Source organism: Neovison vison, chromosome 2 (genome assembly GCF_020171115.1).
Source record: "Neovison vison isolate M4711 chromosome 2, ASM_NN_V1, whole genome shotgun sequence".
Classification (NCBI taxonomy): Eukaryota; Metazoa; Chordata; class Mammalia; order Carnivora; family Mustelidae; genus Neogale; species Neogale vison.
In genome coordinates this window covers 14,127,164-14,151,009 of record NC_058092.1, presented here as the reverse complement: position 1 = coordinate 14,151,009, position 23,846 = coordinate 14,127,164, and the positions used below count along the sequence as shown (strand labels likewise).

At 55.9% G+C, this 23,846-nt stretch overlaps 1 protein-coding gene across 3 annotated transcripts; it reads right to left on the bottom strand.

Annotated features, from left to right (window-relative positions):
• Window positions 1-637: 637 nt before the first annotated feature.
• On the bottom strand, window positions 638-11,535 carry NBL1 (NBL1, DAN family BMP antagonist). 3 transcript variants are annotated; one of them, XM_044237308.1, is made up of 4 exons: window positions 11,395-11,535; window positions 3,249-3,443; window positions 3,054-3,165; window positions 638-1,698 (listed from the first exon to the last, which is right to left on the bottom strand). In XM_044237308.1, the coding sequence occupies exons 2-4, from the start codon at window positions 3,413-3,415 to the stop codon at window positions 1,450-1,452; spliced, it is 528 nt and encodes a 175-aa protein (XP_044093243.1). In that variant the 5' UTR covers window positions 3,416-3,443; window positions 11,395-11,535; the 3' UTR covers window positions 638-1,449. The 3 variants fall into 3 exon arrangements, with proteins under 3 accessions (XP_044093243.1, XP_044093242.1, XP_044093241.1); XM_044237307.1 differs by lacking the exon at window positions 11,395-11,535 and adding an exon at window positions 7,165-7,468; XM_044237306.1 differs by lacking the exon at window positions 11,395-11,535 and adding an exon at window positions 4,161-6,669.
• Between the last annotated feature and the right edge of the window lie 12,311 nt (window positions 11,536-23,846).

Sequence of the window (23,846 nt, the reverse complement as noted above, 5' to 3'; positions counted from 1 at the left end):
GATGAAAAGCGCCTGGTCTGGAGGCCCACCCAAGGTATATCCGAGGCCAGACATGGCGCCCAAGGAGAGAGGTGGGAGCCAAGGAGGCAGCAGCCACAGGCCCACTACAAGGCAGCGAAGTGGGAGGGCCACTAGGGGCTCCTCACTGCGCAGCCTGACCCCCTCCCCCAGGCCTTGCTGAGGACCCCTTCGGGGACTCTGGGTCAGCAGAGGCACCCAGTGAGGAAGAGAACACAAGCAGTGAAGGAAATTTATTCATGAGAAAACTCAGGGAAACAATCTGCTGGTTACAAGCTCCAGAAGCCCTTGTCGGAACAGCCGGGAGTGTGGGCCGGGGGTGCCGGGGTGCCGGGGGAGCTGACCATCACCCTGGGGACAGAAGGGCAGACACAGGCGGGTGTGGGTACCGAGGCGGTCTTCACGGCCAGCCCGCTTGCCCTGTCCCCGGGACCTCACTGCCCTCTGGGTTAAAGTGCAGCTGGGAGGGGGGGCGATGGGTAGAACTGGGTGCTGGGGAGCTGTGGGGACACTGGCTGCCATGAGCCCTCCCCCCTCCTCTTCCTGGTTTCTTGAGGCTCAGCCAGAGTCTACCCCACCCAGATCCCTCCTTGGAGCACCCCCCACTCCCCCACCCGCCCCCCCCCATCAGATTTAGAAAGATCTCCCCAGGAGGCGGAAGGCTAGCTCCATCCGTTTTCGCCCAAGACTTGGGGGGGCAGTGGGAGGGTGAGGGAGACTCCAGGGATGGTCCGGGAGTCCTCCCCTCACCCGCCCCCCCAGGTAAGCTCCTCCCTTGCCTTCCTCCACCCCCTGGAAAGCCAAGGAAGCCAGAAAGGCCTCCCGGCTCCAGGGCCGTGAGTCAGCAGGGTCCTGCCCAGACCTGACTCCCAAGCACACCATCGAGGGAGGGCCATTTTGGTGCCAATGGGGAGAAGCTCTCCTGGGGACGAGAGACCTTTGGGGAAACCTATGGGGCTCGAGCTTCTGCCAGTGGTCTTCCTAGCCTGGACCCAGTCCCTTCCTCAAGGCTGCTGCTGGCAAGGCACCGACCCTCAGCCCAGGGTCCCCGCTCCACCATCTGTACCCCAGGGGCCCCGCCCCACCAGGATGGTGAGGACCTCACACCCACCTCAGCAGCTTAGCCAACCTCTTCCTGCTCCCAAAGGCATATCTCTAGGAGGCAGAAAGGAAGAGAACCACCCACCCCCTCCGAAAAAGAACCCTGAAGACCTCTGCTACCTCCCCTCACTCTTGAATATATTAAATTGTGCAGCTTGGCCCCAACCCCTCCCTTCAGATCTCCACGGCAACCGGAAAGCGTTCCAAGTCCAAGTCTGAATCCAAGTCCATCCAGTGCCAAAGGGGGGCTCCGGCCTGTCTCCCCACCGCTCCCCCGAGGTTGAGACCCAACATTCCACAGGGGATGAGAGGGGAGGAGGAGTTGGGGCCTCAGTCCTCAGCCCCCTCTTCCTCCACGTGGGGGGCCCCAGGGGGATCCTCGGGCTCGGGGGTCTGCCCGCCTGGGTGGGGGTGGGGACGGGTGCCCGGCTGGGAGCCCGGCGCGTCCTCGCCCTGCACGTAGACGCTCAGCCCGTGGCTGGGCTCCTTGCCACATGCTTGGCAGCTACAGTGCACGATCTTCTCCACCAGCTTGTCCACCCGGGGCACCTCCTCGTGGCCGGGGCACTCCAAGGTCACCTGCAGAGGACAGCAGAAAAGGGGAGACATGTTTCCAGAGGCCCCACGGGCAACAACACTCCTCATGGGACCGACAGTCCCAGAGACCCCAGAATGCCTGAGCCTGCCTGGGGGGTACCCAGTCAGCTTTGCGGGCCCCTCCACAGGGAGGAGGGCAAGCCGCCGCAGGGGCCACCCGACTTGTCTCCTCACAACCTGTCCTGCCCCCTCCCTACCCATTCCCTCACGGCAGCCTGAGGGGAGAAATCTAACGGGGCCTGCCCCTGTCCACAGTCCACCTCAGTGGACTTGAAGAAAAGTCCAGACTCCTCACCAAGCCCCCCACCCCCAGGACCTTCCGGCGGCCTCTGGCTGACCTCTCCATCCCTGATCTCGTGTCACTCCCACCAAGTCTAAGCTGCCTGATCGGCCCGAGACTTTGCACATGCTGTTCCCTCCACCTGGAAGGTCCTCACCTAACCCACCCCAGACCACCTGCCCCCAAATCACCCACTTGACTTCCACTTAACCTTTGGGGTGGCGTTCCAACGTCACACCTTCAAAGAGCCCCATCTCAAAGCCACAGCCCAGACTAGGTCTGCCCTACTGGACCCTGTAGGGTCTTGCTTTTTACCTAATTCACGCTTTTCCAACAGCTCTCCCTTTTTCCAACTTTCTTCCCCTTTTCTTCCTCCTTCCTTCCACAAAGCACCTACTCCCTGCCAGTGCTGGGGACATAAGGATAGGCATGGTCCCGCAAAGAATTCAGAGTCTAACGAGGGAAGCAGACTTGTCACAATCACCCAAATGCAGATGGAAAACTGTGAGGGGACAGATGTCAAAGCAGACACACACAGTGCTCAGGGGGATAAGAAAGGGCCCTGAAAATGCTGCCGAGCGAAGAGCAGGAGAATGAATAGATGTTAAGTGAGTAAGGAGAAGAGAGGCATTCCAAACAGGGGAAAGAGCACATCCAAAGGCCCTGTGGTCATACCATGCGGAGCAGGATGAGAGATTGAAAGAAAGCACACTGATGTCAAGTGTCAAGCAAGTAAAAAAGATAAGGGAGGCGAGACAAAGCTCAAGAGACTGGGGAGCCAGGCCATGCTGGGCACTGTGGGACACGGCGAGGATTGGGTCTCATCTTAAAAGAGTAAGAAACCACTGAAAGAATTTCATTGTGGGACTGACATCAGAATGGAGCTGCAGGAAGAGCTCTTGTCCAGTACACATTGCTGTCAGACACAGAAGCCATCCCGTGGCAAGGGCCACGTCTGGAGCCCCAGCACAATTCTCGGCCCCTGTACAGGGCAGGGCCTGACCAGTAGGCCCTGCGGCCGAGGCCCAGGCAGACAGGGGCGGGCAGCAGTACTCACAATCTCCCACATGGACTGGGCCGGCATGCAGGAGTCGCAGTGAACCAGGGACTCTGTAGACTGCGGGAAGGTGTTTGGAACGCTGTAACTGAAGCACTGTCCTAGGCACGCCCTGCAGGAGGAGAGGTCACTGTGCGGCGGCAGGGATGGGCTGCCCCGTCTTCTGCCCCTCCCCCCACTGCCCCTGCCCCGCACCTGTTCTGGATGGACTTGGCCTCGCAGCCGCTGTGGCCCACGATCTGGGTGATGTTCTTGGCCTCACACCAGGCGCTCTTGTCCGGGAACAGTGCCAGCTTGTTGATGGGCGGCGGAGCGGCCAGCAGCATTGCGGGGAGGACGGCCCCCACCAGGACCCGGAGCATCCTGCCCGTGGCCTCTAGGGCCCTAGGACTGAGCACAGATGCAGGTGAGGCCGGTGGGGCCCAGAGGCCCCGTGGACAGAGGGGACGGCGGGATGACAAGCACGGGCTCTGCCACCCGACTGCCTGGGTTCAAGCCCTAGCTCTACCGCTTACCAGCAAAGCACAACCTTGGACCCGTTATTTGTCCTTTCTGAACCTCGACAGTGGAGGCACTAACATACGCACGTGCCATGGGCGCCCAGGAGGTTACAAGAGCCCCCAGCGGTGAGACTAGCCCATAATGCACGCTCTGTGGGTGCTGCTCTGCTACCCTACTGTGCAGCTTTGAACAAGTTCCTTTCTATGTCTGTGCCTCGGTTTCTTCATCCAAGAAATGGGGATGGCGAGACGGGATGGCAGAGGACTGTGATGCTTCAGGGCCTCTGGCAAACACACAGGCTTGCCTGGGAAACACAGTGCCTGCCCTCGAGGGGCTGGCCACCCAGCGCATCTCCTGGGCACACCGCCTGCATGTCAGCTACCAGGAAAGCTAACCTCCTCCGTCCAGCACTGTGACTTCTTGGGCCACCTTGGCTGGCTGGGCATCAGGGGAAAAAGCTAACCCCGGACCAGGCTACTTCTTTTTTGGATCCCCCACCAGAGCCGCAAGCCCTGAGTCTATACATACATCTTTATTTAACCCCAGGACCATCCCAAACTCCAAGGCAAGACCAGCGTCTGACGGAATGGAAGGAGACGGTAATACCAGAACTGGCCGGAAGATGGCGCTGCAGGGCAGCGTGTGTCCGAGGGATGACTCTCAGAGGGGGCTCTCCCAGTGTTCCCCGACTTCAGCCTCCCTAGGCTTCTCCCCGACCTCCAAACGTGTGGAAGAGGGAGGCTTCAGAGCGACTTGGAAATGAGGGCCAGGCCTGCAAGGGGGTGCTCTGGGGACAGGACATGGGAAAGGGTGTTGAATGGGGATCCGGGAGTCCGCACCTGCTGTACGACCCTGGACACCCAGGCCTCAGTGTCCCCACCTCTAAAATGAGTGAGGTGCCCTGGACACTGGTTGCCAAAGTCGGCGGATCGTAAGAATCCCGAGTTCCCTAGGGACTTCTGGAGTGAAGTTCTAGGGCCAGGCGGGGCTGCGAATTTTCTAGCAAGCTTCCAAGGTGCCTCCGACTTGGAACCAGGCTTGAGAACTGGTCCAGCTCAGTGAGTCCAGGATTCCATGCCTTGGGACGGTCCCAAGTGGGGTCTGGGCATGGCCGAGTCGGGATCAGGAGCCAGGTGCTGTCCCAAAGACACCCAGCACTAGAGTGGGAACATACCCTTTCTCAACGACCCTACCCTCAGTCAGCCTCCTTGGTGAAGCGTCCAGAAAGGGGGTGGTGTTGGGGGTCTTGCCTGTTACTCCAGGGAGGACTTAGGTGGGCTGGCTCAGCTGGGCTCTAGGAGAGGGCCCGGGCCCCCTGCAGGGCTGGGACCACCTCCACAGCCCCGCGTTCCCTCCACCCAGAAAGTCCTGCTCAGCCCCTTCTCCCTGCAGGAGGTCTCCAGAAGCAGAGCTGAGTCCCATCTCACTGGACCCCAATACCTGGGTGACCCCTGCTCCCAGCCAGCGGGGAGGGGTGAAGCAGGGAGAGCAGTAGGAGGGGAGTCGGGACAGCCTGCCCAGTCCCAACTGCGTCTGTGTCATGACCCTGGCTCTCACCCACATATTTCCGGTCTCACTCACAAGACCGACAGCGAACCCGTGTTTTCAGTACAACCACATCCTAACAAAATAGAACGGACTCGTTCCTAACTGGCAACCCAACTAATTTTTCAACCAGCGGGGCATCCAGAAGTCTCCCTGACCCCACTGGGTCCTCTTCCGTGCCTGGGGAATCAGGCTTGGAGTCGGGGTCTGACCACAGCACACCACAAGGAGCCCCGCAGGGACCCCCACCCCCATCCCCCGAGGCCAGAGCTCCCTCAAAGACCTCAGGCAGGTCTGGGCACTTTGTCCTCTCCCTGACCCTGTGACAATTCCTCAGGAAGATCGGGCCAGGCAGGAGGTGACTGGGAGTTGAGGCTGGGATGGTGTGTTAGTAGCCCTGAGTCCCATGGATCTGCTTTGCAGGTGATTGGGGGTGGGGCGCGGTTTTGGAATGGCAGCCGTGGGCCTGGACCAGGCTAAAGGGGGGCAGAGACAGGGGTAAGGCCAATAACAAGGCTTATTGAGAGACAGGGTAGTGGTGAGGTTTTAGGGGGAGTCACGGGCCTGGAGCACGGGGACTGGTTATTAGGTTCAGGTTATAGTGAAGGGGGAATCTTGCTCTCCAGGGCACAGTCCAGAGCTAATCCAGCAGGGCCCAGAGGGGGAAAGTGGGGGGTCCCTTTAGCCAACCTGCCAGCACCCAGGACCTCAGAGCAAGCTGGAGCCACTGTCTGCTTACCCAGACTGGCGGCCCTGCTCCCACCCCAAGCATGGCCCCCGGAGTCCTCTGGTTCAAGTCTGACCTTCCCTCCTAGGAGCTGTATGACTTCCAGAAATAAAGCTCACCTCTCTGCACCTACTTGCCCCTACCCTAAGATGGGAGCACAGCACCGCTGGGGAGAAGGACTCGGAGAAGGCAGTCAGCGGGCCCCCAGCTCAGCCGGGTCCCCATCCCCTGGGAGAACGCAGGGAAGGCGGGGCAGGCCTCACAAGGCTCACAGGTTTTCTTTATCTTTGGTTTATGCTCAGCTAATTTTTCTAGACAGCAGTGGGACCTTCCTTCCTCAGACAAGAGCCTCACCCACAGATTCTCATCTCTTCTTCCCTCCCTAAAGATCACGCCGCAAGTCATGGGACTCCTAGAATGCCAGGGTGGGCAGAGGGATTCCCCCAGGCCAACAACCCCCTACCCCCTTGCTTTGCAAAGGGGTTATCCCCAAGGTTCCCCAGCAAGTCGGGCCAAGTGGTGCCCTTCCCATGAAGCATGAAGTTCCCCACAGTTTAACACTCAGTCCACTAAGCACTTCCTAGGTGGTGGGGGAGACGGAGGCCAAGGGAGCGCAGGGTAGCTGGGAATCCAGACCCTATGCCCACTCAGAGCTCAGAGGCTAGAGGGGGAGGTTGAAGGAAATGGGGTTTCACGGAAGCAGTTGTTCAGATGGGAAGTCAGAGAAGGCTGGGGTGCAGGGAAGGACAGATTCTTAATTCTGGATTTATTGATTTTAAAGAATTTATTTGAGAGAGAGAGAGAGAGAGTGAGAGAGCACAAGCAGGGGGGAGAGGCAGAGGGAGAGGGAGAAGCAGACTCCCCACTGAGCAGGGAGCCCAAGGCAGGGCTCAATCCCAGGACCCTAAGATCATGACCAGAGCCAAAGGCAGATGCTTAACCAATTGAGCCACCCAGGCACCCCATTAATTCTGGATTTAATTCAGGATTTGCGGTGAGTTACCAATGACCGGGAGAGGAGGAAGCTCCGGGCCGAGGGGACCGCACTCGCAAAAGCAAGGAGAGGGGCTTCATTGCTAAGAGCCCGGCCCATGCCCCGCCTGTCTCAGAGCAAGAGTTGGCGCTAATTGGGCCAGACACTGTTCTGGGTGCTTTTAACGTGTATGCATTTATGCGGTCCTTACAACCACCCATGAGATAGCGACTACTAGCTCCCCCATTCTATAGAGGAGGAAACTGAGGCATGGGGAGGTTAAGAGATTTGCTCAAGCTTACAAGATAAGGACTGACCAACACCAAGACTTGAATATGGACAGCAGCAAGATAAGCACCAGCTACCTTTGCAGACGGGAAGGCTCCCGGAGGATAAATCCAGAAACAGGAAGAGGCGTCCAGGGAAGGGTCCAGAGTTGGCAAGAGGCCTGGGGCTCCCTGCCCCGGCAGGCTGCGTCTCTTATCCTTATTCGCACTACCTGGGAGCAGAGTTCAAGTTCCACTCCTGACTCTATGGCCCATGAGACCACCCCACACACACCCTCACACACACAGACACACACACACACACACACCCCGCCACTGACAACAGTGCAGCCAGGGCCGACCCCTGGGACCTTGGAGCCTCGGGAAAGGTCTGATAAAGGCCTGCCTCCGAGTTGAGTCGTGGCAAGATTTCAGTGGGGGGTGAGTGCCTTCTCACCAGCCCCCCTGTCGCGCCTAGATCCAAACCCACCAGATCCTCAGAGGCCTTATGCAAACACCAGACACATCCTGAGGCTACCAATGACACAGAAAATTCCCTGGGGGGAGAGGAGGGGCCGTGCATGTGGAAACTGAGGCACAGAACAAGGAGGCGAGCATCCAGCTTTCTCATTCCAGAGAAAAGGGCAGTGGACAAACACAGCAGAGCCGGTGGGGGGCTTTCTCGGGATCCTTCATTCAAAAGGTCCCCAGGGAGGGGTGGGGGAGGGGCAGCAAGAACATGCTCCATGGTTGGACCTTCAGGGTCCCCCTTCTCTGTCTCCGCACCGCCCAGAACCCAGCATCTTCCCAGAGATGCTTGCCAAAGCCCACATTCCCCAGGCCCCGGCGCTGCATTTTCTGACCCCACAGGTCTAGGCTGTGGTCCGGGCATCATCAACGACACTCCCACATGATTCTGAGGGCCAGCCAGGTCGGGAGCTATGGCCCCCCAAACTCCCCAGGGCAGGGACCCCCATAACAGCACTGCTGACGGGAGCCACCCACCCTGCTGCCTGGATTCCAGGGCCTGGAACAAAGTGTTCAAGTCACTGGAGGGACCCAGATTTCCAAGGAGCCCTCCAGCCCACCCACCCCCACCGTGAACCCCTTCGCAGAGCCTATATTGTGTAACAAGTGAACAGTCGCTGCCTGTTTCCTCTTTAGGGCAAATCTGAATATTCAGGCCACATATGCCAGGATTTTCTTGCTAGAAAGGTCCACTCCCCACCAGTCACATACACACACAGGCCTCTGGAGTCACCGTTCGCAGCAATGAGCTTGGTGTGGAAGCAGGTGAAGCCAGGGCTGGCAAACCCCTGGTGGCAAGGATCTCCCCGACTTCAACTCCTGCTTCCGTAACCTCTCCTGGGCACCCTTCCCGCCTACAGCCCCACCTGAGTCAGACGGAGGCTCCTGCCTATGGGCCCAGCATCTGGGCGACACGGTGATGGACACACCAAGCCCGTGGTGTGTGTGGTGTGTTGCTCTCAAAGTGATCAGATGACCCCAGCCCACCCCCTCCTGCTTTCCCTGTCCACATACACACAGAGCACGCTCTGGGTCCCCCGCCACGGACGGCCACAGACCCAGGTTCACATCCTACCTTGGCCAACTTAAACTTTCTGTGCCTCCATTTCCTCATCTGTAAGGTGGGCACACGGAGTGCGCAGAAAGGTCTGCAGAGAGCAGCTGCCACAGGATAAAGCCTCAGCAATGTCACCCCTAGGGCTAACCTGGGGTCCCCGAACTTTGCCCCCACCCTCTCCCTGCCTCCCACAGGATGCCCTTCTCCCTCACCTCCTCCCATCAGATCCTGGGCGGGTCCTGAAAATAACCAAATCCGGGGTTGCAGCTGCCCTGATGAGAGTGGATTTGGGGAAACTCAACCATAGAAGATGATGTCTTAGAAAGGGTTTTATAAACTGTTGAGTGCTGCCTCCCACACGGACTGGCCAGGGTGGGAGCCGAGAGGAAGAACTCCTCAGACTCTCACTCTGGGGCCACTGACTGAAGGGACAGGATCTTGGAGAGATCAGCCCCCTCGGACCCACCCAGGAGAAAACAGGCTGGGCCTGGCTGCCAGGCTGTCCCCACGGCGGTGCGGAGGGCGTGGCCTCTGTGGCCGCAGCCCCAGGCTTGGGCTCAGCCAGGGTGGGGCAGTCCCTGCAGGTCTTGGAAGGAGCGCAGGGACTTCCTTGAATGGTGCAGCTGGAAAGGTCGCTCTGGGACTCCGGCCAAGAGGCGTCAGACCCCAGCCCCGCTCCTCTCAGTAGGCTCTCCTGGGCCTGCTCTGGGGTCCAAGGGCAAGTTCAGGCCCAAGCCCATCCACTGACTCACTGTGTCCCCGGGCACGGTCAAGTCTAGGAGTTACAGACAGAGCCCCTGAACATTTGCGTTGCCTCCCCGAGCCCCACATTGGTCCCCTCCAGAAGAGTGAGCATGGCCTGGGAAGGTCCATGTAAGCAGATTCCCTCAAGTGCAGTCTGGCTCCGGCGTGTTGCTTAAGGCCACTGTGATTCCATGACCCCAGTCTCACCGCGGGGTGGCTTCCTTCCTCCCCTCGGCCCTAGGCGCTGGCAGAGCATGAACTAACTGTCCCGGGGGGTGGACGCCCAGAGCCAGGCCCATGCTCCCAAGGCCTGCCCGCCTCTGCCAGGCAGGTCCCGCTTCTGGGCCACAGCAAACCACCCCCCCACTGCCCCCCGTCCCAGGCCAGGGCTCTCCCACCTGCAGACCCTCCTGCCCACAGACCCAAAACTGTCTCAAAACAAATCTATGCTAATGAGCTGCTGCCGGGCCCGCTGCACATCTGCTCAGCAGAAGCCCCGCTGCAGACCTCGCCGGCATCCCTGCCCACTCTGCAGCCTCCGACCCTTGGGGCTGGGGGTGGGGAGAAAGAGCCAAACTCAGTCTGAAATCTCACTTGAAAAGAATGAGGATATACCCGTGGCTAATGCAGACCACCTACTCTCCCCATCCACCCCTCCCAGGCACAGGCCCAGGAGAAAGAGGTCCAGCTTGCAGGAGTTGGGGGGGAGAGGGGCAAGGGTCACCAAGGAAATGCTCTGGTCTTGCCTTTCCTTTGGCCCCAACTGAAGGCAAACCACACCCAAGCAGCCCCAGCATCTGGGGGAGTTTCTGGAGGCTGGGGTTTCCACAGTAACAAAGGGTGAGGGGCTCCTTGTTGACAAATTGCTTCCCCACTCCCCTCCCCAGCCAGCGCCCAGCCTTTGGCCTCCAGCCCTGACCTCTGTTTTCCTGGGGTTCCCGTAGTTACAGGCTAGTGTCCTCCAGCTGGACGAGGGCCTCAGAAAGCCTGCAAATGTGCCCTTCTCCCCTGATGTCTGCCAACCCCCTGCCAAGGCGGGCAGCTGCCCCCTTTACAGCGGCTTGTAAAATATCAGAATCGCCCCGCCCAGGGAGCGGGGCGGGCAGGTGGCCGGCAGCGGGGCCCCGCTGTCCCGGCCGCCTCGAGGGGGGGAATTCTTAAGAAAACTGAGCCCCCTGAGCCCCCGGAAAGGCTGGCTCCCTCTGCCCCAGACTCAATTCCAGGGGGATGACCCAGGCCAGGCCCCGGGGGCAGGCGGAAGGTAGGGGGAGGGTTTACTCGTCTTTTACCGGGTCTAGGAAACTATTCATGAACCCCACTGCGGGGGCTCGTGCTTCTGACACTGGGGGGCTGTCTGAATTTTAGGGTGGGGGGGTCAGGGGGATGCACAGACACAAAGGTACCCCCTCCCAGAGGGGCAGAACGGAGAGACAGAGAACATAAAGGCATAAACCCAGGGAGGCTGAACACGAAGGCAGAAGGGGAGAAGAAACAGAAAGAAAGGGACCGAACAGAGAGGGGGACGGAAACAGAGAGACGAGAGACACGAGCAGTCGGATGGGGAGACAGAAAGGGAGCGAGACAAAAAGGAGGCAGAAACGTACCGCAGCGGAGCGGCTCGCAGCGCGGCGAGGCCCGGGCAGAGCCGGGGAGACGCGCCAGCCCCGCGGCCGAACTCCGGCAGCTGCCCCGGCGCCCGCGCGGCCCGACCCGCCCTCGACCCGCCCGGCGTGCGCTCGCCACGCACCTCCCTCCCTTCCTCTCCCGGCCGCCGAAACTCTCACCAAGCGGTGGAAACCCCCGGCGAGTCCGGGGACGAGCTCGGAGCGCAGCGGTGCCCCCAGCCACCCCGAGCCGCGCCCACGTCCCCAGCCCCGGCGTCCGGAGGCGCCTCCGCACCGTGTCCCGGGGCCGCCGGGCTGGCCGGGGGCGCGGCGCTGCCCCTGCGGCCGAAGCCTCTGGAAGCCGGGCGCCCGCGTGCCGGCCCGGGCGGGACTTACCGCGCGCGGCGGCGGCGGCGGCGGCGGCGGCGAGGAGCGCGGCGCGCCCGCCGGTTCCCGCGGAGCTGTCTGCGGGCCGCGGGGGGCGGCAGGCCCGGCGCCCCCGGGAGGCTCGGGAGGCGGCCGGCAGGGCTGGCGGCGGCCCCGCGAGGCTCGGCTGGGCTGCGCTGCGCGCCGTCTGCGGCCCCGGGCGGGCGCGCGGTGCGGGGGAGCGGTGAGCGGAGCGGCTCCGACGTCAGGGGTGTCTCCGCTCCAAATAGGGAGCGAGGGCGGGGGCAGCGGAGGGAGGGACGCGAAAAAGAAAGAGCGGGCGGGCGCGCACGGCCGCTCCCTCCGGGCTCGCGGGAGGGGGCGCCCCGGCCGCCCGGCCCGGCCCTTCTCCCCGCCTGCGAGCCTCGGGCCGGCCTGCGCGGCGATCCGACGGCGCGGCGGAGCTGCGGGGCGGCCAGGGCCGGCGTCCCCGGGCAGCGGGCAGAGAACCCGGCGCCCCGACCCCTTCTCAAGCGCCCTCCGCCGGCTTTCTCTGCGCGCCCAACTTCCCTGCGCCTAACTTTTCCCGACCCTGGCCAGGCCTCGGGGTGACAAAGATGGAGGTCTTCCTTTTTGCGGGGACCCGGGCGTTGCGGGCTTGCTCCGAGGCTGTGGCGCTCCAGTCCACCGAGTCCCGGCACCGGGCGACCGTCCCGGCTCTGCAGTCCCGTGGGGCGCCCCACCTATCGGCTCTCGGGCAGGTCAGGTCCGGCTCTGCCCCTCACCCTCCGCCCAGCCTCCTCTCAGCTCAGGCACTGGTGTGGGCAACCGGAGAAGGGGGTGAGAGCCCCGGAAGGACTCTACAGAACGAGAGTGCCGACCAACGGACTCGCTTCTCCGGCTCCCGGGAAGGGCAGGACGCAGGCCCGGCGCCCAGCGTCTCCTCGGCGGTCCAACTCATCAGCCCGCACTTGGGTGGGTGGCGGGTGTGCCTCCTCTGATCCGTGTGCTCTCAGGGGAACGAGGAAACAGCTTTGCTCCTGGAAAGTGGCAGCCCAGGACACAATCGGGGGACCCGCACATTTTGCTTTCTGCCAGAGTTGTGCGTGTCCGTCTACTTTACCCCAGACCGATGGTTGTCACGGGTGGCCGAGCATCCCGGGTGGCACCAGGCAGTCTGCTGGTAACTCCACGGTGTGCTCCGGTGGTTCCAAACCCAGACGCATCCCCATGCCTCCTAGCTCCCGCTTATGCTGTTCCCTCTGCCTGCAGTTCCCTTCTCCTTTCCTCTCCTGGCAAAGTCATTCCTTGAGCACCAGATTGGAAAGACTTCCCAAGACCCTCGGACAGCCTAAACCTCTCCTTCCTCAGGTGTGATCCTTGGCATGGAAAAGAAGTCTGGCAATTTCCCAGACTGGCAATTTCTAGCTGGCTGGGCACATCTCTTTCCTCCATTAGACCACAGGCACCGTGAGGGCAGTGATGGCTGGTTTATTTCAGTGTCCCCAGTGTCTAAGGACGTGTCCCCGATGTATTTGGCTGAATGGAAGTAATTATTAACCGCCATTGAGAAGTGTTCCAGGAGAATACAAGAATAACAATCCTACGATATAGAATGTGTATCTTACTTATGATGGGTATTCGTATGTATAATAATAATCACAAGAGCTCACACATACTGAGCCCCTGACTGGGTGCCTGCTCCCATTCTAGGCACTTGCCACCCGCACAATAACTCTAGAAGATAAACAGTATTGTTATCCCCCATTTTATCAGGGAAAGGAGAAAAACCTAGAGAGAGGTTAAGTAACTGGCCTAAAGTCACACAGCAGGAGATGAGGCCAGCTACTGTCTGTTGGATGACCACGACCTGCAGAGCCTAGCCTTGCTGCCTGGAGCTCGGTAAGCACCTGGGAAATCTTTACTGTTGTGCTTACTCAGTTCTCAGTGCAGACTCTGGGTAGGGTGGGCTGTGGATCTCTGCCACTCCAACACTCAGGAAGCTAATTATGTAGACCCATGAGCTTGTCGGATGGCACAGCGAGCAGGGAGTATAGTCCTTGACAGTTTAGACATGACTCCCCCCAAACCCAGGGATGTTCAAGAACAATCCCAACCACCTAATCAAGGACACGGGGCTGGGTCTTGAGTCACCCCTGCCTGGGGAAGACCGGTCATCACAGAAGGACCACAATGTGCTCAGGGGGTCTGGAAGGTGACTTGTCGATAATACCAACAGCCACCGTTACATGCCCGGGATCATGCCAAGCACTCCGCCCGCTTTATTGTATCGAATCCTTACCACAGTCTCCACATTATCCCTGGTTTAGAGGTGAGAAAAGTCAAGTCCTCAGGAAGTGGAGTGACCTGCCCAAGATCACACCGCTAGTGAGAGTCGACCTTGAACCCAGACCCGACAAGTCCAAAGCCTGTGCTCCTTCGCCCGCCACACCCTCTTGGCTGCCTCAGAGCCTCTCCCCATCAGGCTGTGGTGAGGAGACTATACCCCCGGGAGCCGGGGTGACGGGGCCCCTGCAGGAAAGGCAGAACCTGTCACGCCAGAGTCCCCGAGCTCACGGAGCTGCACCTGGTCGTCAGCAGCCCGCCAGTTGCCCCGACAGGCCTGGCTGGCACAGGGCACGGGCCCGAAGCCAGAGCCTGCTGGCCCCTGGCCAGCCTCTGGGGGCCGAGTAATGTGGGGCCCAGAGCCGGGGTAGAGGGCTGAAAGCCTCTCTCCCCAGCTCATTAGCAAACATCTGGGCTCAAGAAAATGACCGACCTGGAATGTGGCTGGGCTGTGGGGAGCTGCTCCCTCCCTGAGTCCGGGGAATGTGAGCTCCCTCCCGCAGGGCACGGGCTCGGGCCAGCTGTTTCCTCTAATCCCGTCAGCCTGGCCTGGACAGGGGTGCAAACCTCTGCACTCTCCTGGAGAGTGAAAACAAGCAGAAGGCCTTCCTTCCCAGTGCGGCCCACTCAGTCAGAGGGTGGGTGATGGGTTCCCCCACTCCGCCCGGAGAGCAGCACAGGGTCACCCTCTTCAATGAGATAAAGACCAAGCATTTCTACACATCCATGTTCGCAGCTGGGAGGGGCCGCCAGGACTCATCACAGAAGGTTGTGGAATCTTCCTGCTTGGGTCAGAATCCTTGCTCCATCACCTGCTGACTCCGGGACTCTGTGCAAGCTGTTTCCTGCCTGGGCCTTGGTTTCCTTCCCTGCAAAGTGAACCTGGTCACGGTACCCCACAGGGTCGTTGGTTAGCACTCATTCATTATGTAACAGATACGGAGCGTGCCTACTATGTGCCACACAGCGCGCACAAGACCAATGAAGTCCCAGCCTCGAGATGCGTGTTCTGCACAGGGAGCGGAGTCCGAGGGAACAGACAAATGGGTTTCTCATCGAGGGCTCTGAAGGGATGAAGGAAGCTGGAGGGGGTGTTGGGCTGAGAGATGCCGCAGGAGGGGCTCAGAGGTGATGTTTAAGGTGAGGTTGTGATAAGGAGTCAGGACTCCAGGAGATGAATGGATGCTTGGTACAGTTTCTGGAAAACAGTGCGTGCTCCAGAAACTGAAAGCTATCTTTGGAAGGCTCGTGTACAGCAGAGGGGAGGCGGGGGGTCCGTTCCCCTGGACCACAGCTGGGCTACAGCACAAAGCTTCCTCCTCTGACTCAACTAATGCGCTTCCTGAGCCTCAGTTTCTTCATCTGTGAAATAGGAATTTTAACAGCGCCCAACCGTAGGCTTACGGAGAGCCACGCACACGAAGCCCAGAGCCTGGCACGGGCTCCCCTCTCAGGAAGGGGGAGCGGCTCGTGTATTCACCCCTCCCATGGAGGAAAAGGATTTGCCTACGTCTGCCCTGTGAGTAGGATCAGGTGCAGGCACAGAATCAGATATTAGGACTCTGAGCCCGCCCCCTGGGCTGTGTCCCCTGGCCTCTTCCTTCCCCTGTCTCTGGAGGCTCAGGAGGGCTCTGGGGGCCCCATGTGGGAGGACAAGAAGGTGGCGATGCACTGCAGAGTCTGGTGCAGAGGTGTGTCCTTGGCTGGATGGGAGAGCATGAATGAGGCCCCGGGGGGGTGGGGAGAGCCCTCGGCCCCGTGGACAAATTCAAAAGGGGTGGGAGGTCAAGAACCAAAAAGAGGGGGAAAAAAAAAAAAAAAGAACCAAAAAGAGGGATCACGTGCTAAGAATGGCAGAGACGAGGGGAGAGAAGAGAGTCAGAGACAAGAACTGAATCCTGGGAATTTTTGAGTAGAAATTTCAGCCCAAGTCCCTCTGACCCCAGTGGTTGCCGCTTTCCGCTCGAGGGGCAGGCAGCCTGGCACGGTGGTCGTGGCTGTTCACTCCGCGGCGACAGTGAACACCCTGGTGTTGCCAGGGAGGGGGTGCCCGGGGCTGTCCCCAACCACCCCCTTGCCCCTCATTTGTTTGCTTTCTCCCTCCCTTCACCCTCTCTCCAAACTGCCACCTCCGTGCGGCAGCAAAAGAGCCGGGCTGTCCAGAAACGGGCATGAGCGTCTCACCCTGCTGCTTGTGGTAAGCACCAAACAAGGTTGCCATGGCGGGGCCCACACAGGGCGCGTCCACTCCTCGACTGTGTCATTTGTCCATTGTTCCCTTACAGTGTTTCTTCCACTGCTCGGTTCCCAGCGGCCACACAAACCCAGAGACCAGAGCTTCTCTCCCTCCTCAACAGTTGATGCGCATTTAATATCCTACAGAACAGCTTTTTCTTCCTTAAGGTTTTTGTGTTCCAGATAAATTCATTGAAAAATCCCCTTTTTAGGAATGTGGGGATTGGGGGAGAAAAAGAAGGCACAAGAGAGTATCATCTGGGTGTCTGCCCAGCCCTTCCACTAGGGCGACGGCCTCCGACTATATCTACAAATAACCAGGGTTCTTGGGGAGTCTGGGTGGCTCAGTCAGTTAAGTGTTTGCCTTTGGCTCGGGTCATGATCCCAGGGTCCTGGGATCAAGTCCCACACTGGGGGGGGGGGGGTCCTCTGCTCAGCGGGGAGCCTGCTTCTCCCTCTGCCTACCACTTCTCCTACCTGTGCTCCCTCTCTGTCAAATAAATAATTAAAATCTTTAAAGAAAAAAAAATAAACAGGGTTCTCTCGCAGTGAGTGGTTCTCCTAGAACCTGCCCTCTTGGCCAGAGCGGTGGGACCAGAGTGGACAGCCGATCGAGGCTGCGCTGATCAAATTCTCTCCCAAGATTCTGAACTGTAAGGCCCAGGAGCCACGCTGGGCAGCTGAATCCAGTCAAGTGGGATTCTAGAGAACTCTGGGCTCCTGAAGAAGCCGGCGAGGGCTTGGTTCTTGTACATCCTTGACATTCACCTGTCCTTGGAATCTCTGAGTTAAGCTAATTTGCAGTTTATCATTCACCTCCCCCAAAAGTCTGATTGAAACAATGCCTTTCTGGGACCAGCTCCTAAGTGTCTGGCAGGTATTAGGGACAGCAAAAAGCCGAAAGCCTGCCCTGTAAGGAAAAAGGGCAGACACACAGCGAAAAGCAGTAAAGTCCCAGGGGGCTGATGGGCCCAGGAAAGGCTCACTCGAGGTGGCGGGATTTGAACAGGGGCTTGAGATAGGAGCAAGATTCGAGCAGGCCGGGAAAGCTGTCCGTACTAAGAAAGAAAAAGCCAGGGAAAGCGGTATTTAACCAACACGTGGCCCGTGGGCCTCCACAGCGCTCCAGTGGACAAAAGTAACAAAACAAGCTTGCCCCAGAGTCCTGAATACAGCTCCTCTACGAGTCACCGCCAAATGGATGCATTTGGTTTGTGAGATGAAGCTTGGTTGAATGAATGTACCAGCCACAGGAAACTGTGTATCAAGAGCAAATAACTAGTTCGATGGAAACAGAGTTAATAGACTACTGTTCACTTACTCAGCAAATATTTATTGAGAAACACGTTCCAATCCCTGCCCTCAGGGAGCTTACATTCTAGTAAGAGGAGTCAGACAGCCAACCAATAAATGTAGATAAAGACACAGACCGTGGGAGACTGGGGGAAAGGCCGGAGAGAAAAATCAAGCAGAGTAGGGAGGTTAGGGTGTGTGTAGGGTTAGAAAGACTGAAGTGGTCAGGGGAGATCTCACTGAGCATGAGACATTAAGGAGAGACTGGCAAGAGAAGACGGCAGGAGCTTTGGGGGTACCTGGGCGAGGAGAGGTCAGAGACCACAGCCCAAGTACAGCCAGTCGCAGGGCCCCAAGGTCGGAGCACAGCAGTGAGTTCGGGCACAGTGAGGACGGAAGGACTGGGGCAGAGGAGCCAGGGGGAGGGTGGGAAGAGTCAAGGGCAGACAGGCACCGGGAGGGCCAGAAATTGCAAGGTCTTTGGAGGCCGCTGGATTGACTTTGGCTTTTTCTCCAAATGGGATGAAAGGCCACTGGAAGGTTTGGGGCAGATGACTGACATAATCAAATTTATGCTTTAACACTGGCTGCTGTGTGGAGAATAAAGGGGGGGGTGATGATATAATCCAATGTTACTATAGATCAAGGCTTCTCTTACAGTAATGAAGACATATGTGGATGCATTTTTCTCATAATAATCTTTTGAAGAAATCATCTTTGTTCCATTTACAGACAAGGAAAGCGAGGCATGGACAGAATAAGTAACTTTCCGAACTCCACAGCAAGTAAGCGTTGGAACTGGGATTCAACCCCTCAACCCCCACTAAGGGTTCCTGCTCTTAGCCTGTAACTTCCACTGTGGAGAGAGCAGTGGGCAGAGTAGGAGGCCGAGGTAGGAGCTGGTTGTGGACGACGGCCTTGAATGCTAAGCTAAGAGATTTGGACCGATATTCTGTGCGTTAGTGGGGAACCACTGAAAATTTATAAACTGAAACGATGGATAGACAACGGTGTTAAAACTGATGGAGAGGGGCGCCTGGGTGGCTCAGTGGGTTAAGCATCTGCCTTCGGCTCAGGTCATGATCCCAGGGTCCTGGGATCGAGCCCCGCATCGGGCTCTCTGCTCTGCGGGGAGCCTGCTTCCTCCTCTCTCTCTCTCTGCCTGCTTCTCTGCCTGCTTGTTATCTCTGTGTGTCAAATATATTAAAAAAAACAAACAAACAAACTGATGGAGAGGCAGGGGCGCCTGGCTGGCTTCATCAGCAGAGCACGCGACTCTTGATCTCGGGGTTGTAAGTTTTTGTTGTTCTAAGACTCTATTTTTTTTTTAAATTTTATTTATTTATTTGACAGAGGGATAGAGATCACAAGTAGGCAGAGAAGCAGGCAGAGGGAGAAGGAGAAGCAGCCGCTCAACCGACAGAGCCACCCAGGCACCCCAAGACTCTATTTTCAAGTTATCTCTACACCCAACGTGGGGCTTGAACTCACAGCCCCGAGGTTGAGAGTGGCAATGCTCTTCCAACTGAGCCAGCCAGGCACCTCCTCGGGGTTGTAAGTTTGAACCCTATGTTGGGTGCAGAGATTACTTAAGAATAACATATTAAACAAACAAACAAACAAAAAACTAAAGACCTGGGGGGGAGGAGGACGGCTGGAGGCTCAGAGGCCATGGGAAGTCTTACAGAGATTCTGGGGAGGTAAAAAAAATCCCCAAGACTCCCCTGCCTTGATTGAACAAGGCTTTACAGATAACAGCTTTGGGCCAAAAACGCAGCTTTATGGCTGGTTTCTGGGGCCCAAGGAGAGGAGTCAAGAAAGCTGGAGGGGGGGAACCCAGGTGGCTCAGGCGGTTCGGCAACTGCCTTCGGCTCAGGTCATGATCATGGAGTCCCAGGATCAAGTCCCACATGGGCTCCCTGCTCAGTGGGGAGTCTGCTTCTCTGACTTCTCCCCTCTCATGCTCTCTTTCTCTCTCATTATCTCTCTCAAATAAATAAATAAATAAAATTTTAAAGAAAGAAAGAAAGAAAGAAACAAACAAACAAACCTGGAGGGATGTGGCTACGGACAACCATGTTCTGACGTTCACCTTCTATGGCTCTATCCCCTGGTATCTAAAAGGCTTGAGGAAAAATCTGTAATTACCTTATACTCCTCAACAGGAGGGCTTTTCCTGGTAAACCAAGTGGAACTTTGAGCTTTATGCATGAAGTCCCCCACAGAGAGAAGAGGAAGTCAAGTCTGCAACAGGGGCGGGCCTTTCCTTTCTGCGCTTTAAGAGTCTGTCGTGGGACGTCACAATTGATAGACCCCCATTTTAACTGGGAAAATGATTCATTTGATCATAGTTGGTTACATAGTTGATTATACCATAAAATAATATTCGGCTGGCTGTTCCACTTTTCTCCAAAATAACAGGGCGCACGACCTCACATTCGTACAGAGGGGCAGGAAGGGAGCATACAACCGTCTTACAATGAGGCCCAGAGAGATGGAGTGACTTGCTCATGATGACACAGTGACCCAGGGAAGCAGCTCAGAAGAGAACAGAGGATGCCCTATAGTAAGAATTTGGGGAAGCCTTTCTTCGCATTGAAAGTCACTGACCCATACAAATGATTAGTCAGGGCCACCCACTTAAAAAGCAAGTTAATTTAGGGGTTCTGAAAATATACGAAACATTATACTCTACTACCTAACTGCAAGCTGTAAGGGTAAAACTGCTTCATAAACAGCACAACAAGAAAAATGTGCCCTGGGCCTTGATGGCCTCCAAAGGGGTAGACAGCAGAAGGAGGAGAAGGTAAGGAAAGAGAACTGGAAGACACGCCAAGAGCCCAGAGGGCACTCACACCCTGACTCCCTCCCAGAGAATCCCAGCTTATTTCCACTCATCTCTACACCTACACACAGGAGCCAAGTGGATCTCGCTGATGCTACCGCTCTCTAGAAATTGCACCCTCAAAGCCAGGATTCTCCATGATGAGGGAGTCACAAACTGGGATGCGCTAAGGCCAGACAAAACCCTTGGTTTGGGACTTCGCTTATCAATACGAACTCAAGGTTACAGACACGTGTGCATGCACACACACACACGCACGCACACACCTATTTCCTAGCTCTGCTGAACAATGGCACATGGACAGCAAAGCGTGCACCTGTGGATCATTGTTTCTGACTACTGCCCTCTTCTAAAAGGAACCAGGGCTCCCCCGAGAAATGGCCAGATTCCAAGGCTAAGATAAAGAAAACACTGGAAGGGTCTGGACTACCTTGTCCTGAGAATGGAGTGGGTCATCTAAAGGAAACAGGTGGCAGCTGGGAAGAGCTCCCAACAGGCATCTGGACAAACTGAGTAATAAATATTGACTATCAGGGGCACCTGGCTGGCTCACTGGGTTAAAATCTCTGCCTTCGGCTGAGGTCATGATCCCAGGGTCCTGGGCTCGAGCCCTACATCGGGCTCTCAGCTTGGTAGGGAGTCTGCTTCCCCCTCTCTCTCTACTGGCTTCTCTGCCTACTTGGGATCTCTCTCTCTTTCTCTGTCAAATAAAATCTTTAGAATATTGACAATCACAGATTATAATCAATTTAGTAAAATGAGAATGCATGAGTCCATAATGATAGAAATAAACGAACAAATCAAGTGGGAGGAAGGGAAAGTTCTCCCTCATAGCACCAGCAGGTCATAAGGAATAACGAATTCTGAAAATCGCGCTGGATGCTAAAACTCACCATGACTTGATATGGAGGACATTTACGGTCTCAAAAGTATCTCCCCACAATTTATTTACTAAATTAGAAAGAAAAATAGTCAGTGTACATTGGAGAAACCAGGGAGGCAGCACTTACACCAAGTAACTGAAGTTCACCCCACTACTGTTAGGACACATGGACATCCTGTGCACTGGCAGACACACTCTGCCCAAACTGCAAAGCCTGAATCTATTGTGAGTAAACACACCAGACAAACCCAAAGTTGCGAAACACCCTTCAAAATAATTGGCTTGTACTCTTCAAAGATGTCAACAGCAAGCAGTAAGGCCAATGCGGGGTTCTGGATTAAAGAAAGAAACCTGACAACCAGATACCGTTCGTGGGTGATCCTGGCCTGCGCAAAGAGCAGGACAGGGTACTGTTGCAACAATGTATAGAGTTTGAACATGTACTGTGGATTATAGGATACTATTGTATCAATGTTAATTCCCTGATTTATTGTTGTTATTTAAGATTGTATTCCTTTGAGAGAGAACTCGGGCAAGCAATGGGGCTAAGGGAGAGAAGGGAGATCATCTTTTTTTTTTTTTTTCTTGAGAGGGAGAGAATCTTAAGCAGACTCCATGCTCAGCACGCAGCCCCACACAGGGCTCTATCTCACACTCTGAGATCACCACTTGAGCGGAAATCAAGAGTTAGATGCTGAACCGACTGAATCACCCAGGTGGCTTTTTGTTTTTAAAGATTTTATTTTTTTAAAAGATTTTATTTATTTATTTGACAGAGATCTACAAGTAGGCAGAGAGGCAGGCAGAGAGAGAGAGGAGGAAGCAGGCTCCCCACGGAGCAGAGAGCCCGATGCGGGGCTCAATCCCAGGACCCTGGGATCATGACCTCAGCGGAGGGCAGAAGCTTAACCCACTGAGCCACCCAGGGGCCCAAGACTTTATTTTTAAATCATCTCTACAACCAACATGGGGTCCAACTCACAACTCCGACATTGAGTCGCGGGCTCTACTGATGGAGCCAGCCAGGCACCCATTCATTCTCTGATTTAGATAATCATGCTGTGGTGATCTAGAATGTTCTTATTCTTAGAAAACATACGCTGAAATATTTGTGTGTCAGTGGACATGATGTCTCCATTTTACTCTCATATGGCTCAAAAAATACTATACACTCACGAAGAGTGGTACAGTAGATGAGGAAAAGTGTGAATGACTGGGGAGCATGGGTAAAGGTACGAAGGAGCCCCTTCTTTTCACAACCTTTCTGTAAAAATTAAATCAACTTACAAAAATATTTACCCTCTTACAAGTAAAATACAAAGGTATACATTATAAAATAAAGGTATACGATATATATTCTATCATTTTTGAACCAGGTGATGGGTGTATTTTACTATTTGTAAATAATGTCTTTAAAAAAAAAACCTAATTGAAAGGGTATGCATAGGTCAATAAAATGTCATGATGCTTTACTTACCACATTTGCAAGGATTTAGCAAAACTCATCAGTAACACCCACCTGAAGTTCTGATTGACAATTATGTTTCTGATTAATAAACAAAGGAATTATTTTTTTAAATAAATACAGCTGATTTGAAATTGAATCAACTTGTTCTTAACAGTTTAAACTCAACAAAACTGCTCCGGTTTCAACCAGTTCAAGTGTCTCATATTGGACTTAAACTGGATCAGTCCCCTTTGAATGACCCTTCCCAGTTACAAGTCTTCAACTGAGCAGTTCAGAGCCTGGGTCCTGGAATTAGATAAAAACCCTGCCTGTATCACTCCTTAGCTCTTAGTCCTTGCACATTAATTTATTTATTCTTTCCAAATCTGTTTCTTCATCTATAAAATGAGGATAAGAGTACTTCTCTTATCGAGTTATAAAAATGAAGCATCATGACGTATGTAAAGCCTGAGAACAGTAAGCGGCACCAAGCCCGTGCCCCATAAATACCATTATATATTCAACCGAAGTGATCAACTTTAGTTCTGTCTGGCTCAGACTGGCTGGACCAGGAAGAAGAGGACTTGGCCGACAGTTGATAAATGAGCTCCTTTTTCTAGTACCAGTTTCTTCCCTATTAAAGACTTCTCTTCTGCCCACTCCCGAATTCCTCCAAGAATTCTTGACACCGCCTTTCCCCACTTACATCTCCTGGCTCCGGGCTCCAAAGTGAGGGTCACACAATTGAAGCCAATTATCCTGAATACGAATGCTCAGCCCCCATGCTGTTTCCTACCAGCCCCAAAGCTCCTTGAGGTCTCAAGTTTCCCTTCTCCTTCCTCCGTGTCCTGTCCCCCTGCCCATGCTGCGTACTGGGTGCTCACAGCGAGTGACTTTTAGCTTGGGCGGTGTCGGAAGGGGAGATGCCACAGTCATGGGGCAGAGTGAAAACAGATGACATTAAAACTTACTCACGAAGATGCAGTGTTTTCTAACTACTTTGAGTTTGATTACGAGAAACTCATTGGACACATCATCCTCTTTCTCACATCTTGCTCATTTAGACTCTAAGAACCGGACTCCTTGAGCCCAAAGATGATGCCCTTTCTGTTCTGCAACAGTCCCCCTTCCCACCCTTAATACCATGTGCTCCGTTCTGACTCAAAGACCAACCACCTCTTTTTAGTTCTTGTGTTAGCACATAGGTTTACCTCTCAGAGCCTGGAACGTAGGAATTCTTTTCTGCTCCCTTTACAGAGAAGGGAGTTGCTTGGGGAGTGAGTGGTGGAAATGGGAGCTCGGACCCAGCTCCTTGGTTTCAAATCCTATGCTCTTCCCTGTATAGTCCTCCAGCCACTTCCTCCCCCCCCACCTGTCCTCTTCCTCCAAGGCACTTCCCGGCTCTAACAGGGATCTGCTGACGCTCACACCGG

What these genes read in the sequence shown, in the direction of transcription:
- NBL1 (XM_044237308.1), bottom strand. Translation starts at nt 3,415, where the DNA reads ATGCTCCGGGTCCTGGTGGGGGCCGTCCTCCCCGCAATGCTGCTGGCC. An exon ending in GCCAAGTCCATCCAGAACAG is followed by an intron (nt 3,166 to 3,248) that starts GTGCGGGGCAGG and finishes CTCCTCCTGCAG; the next exon opens with GGCGTGCCTAGGACAGTGCT. An exon ending in CCCAGTCCATGTGGGAGATT is followed by an intron (nt 1,699 to 3,053) that starts GTGAGTACTGCT and finishes TGTCCTCTGCAG; the next exon opens with GTGACCTTGGAGTGCCCCGG.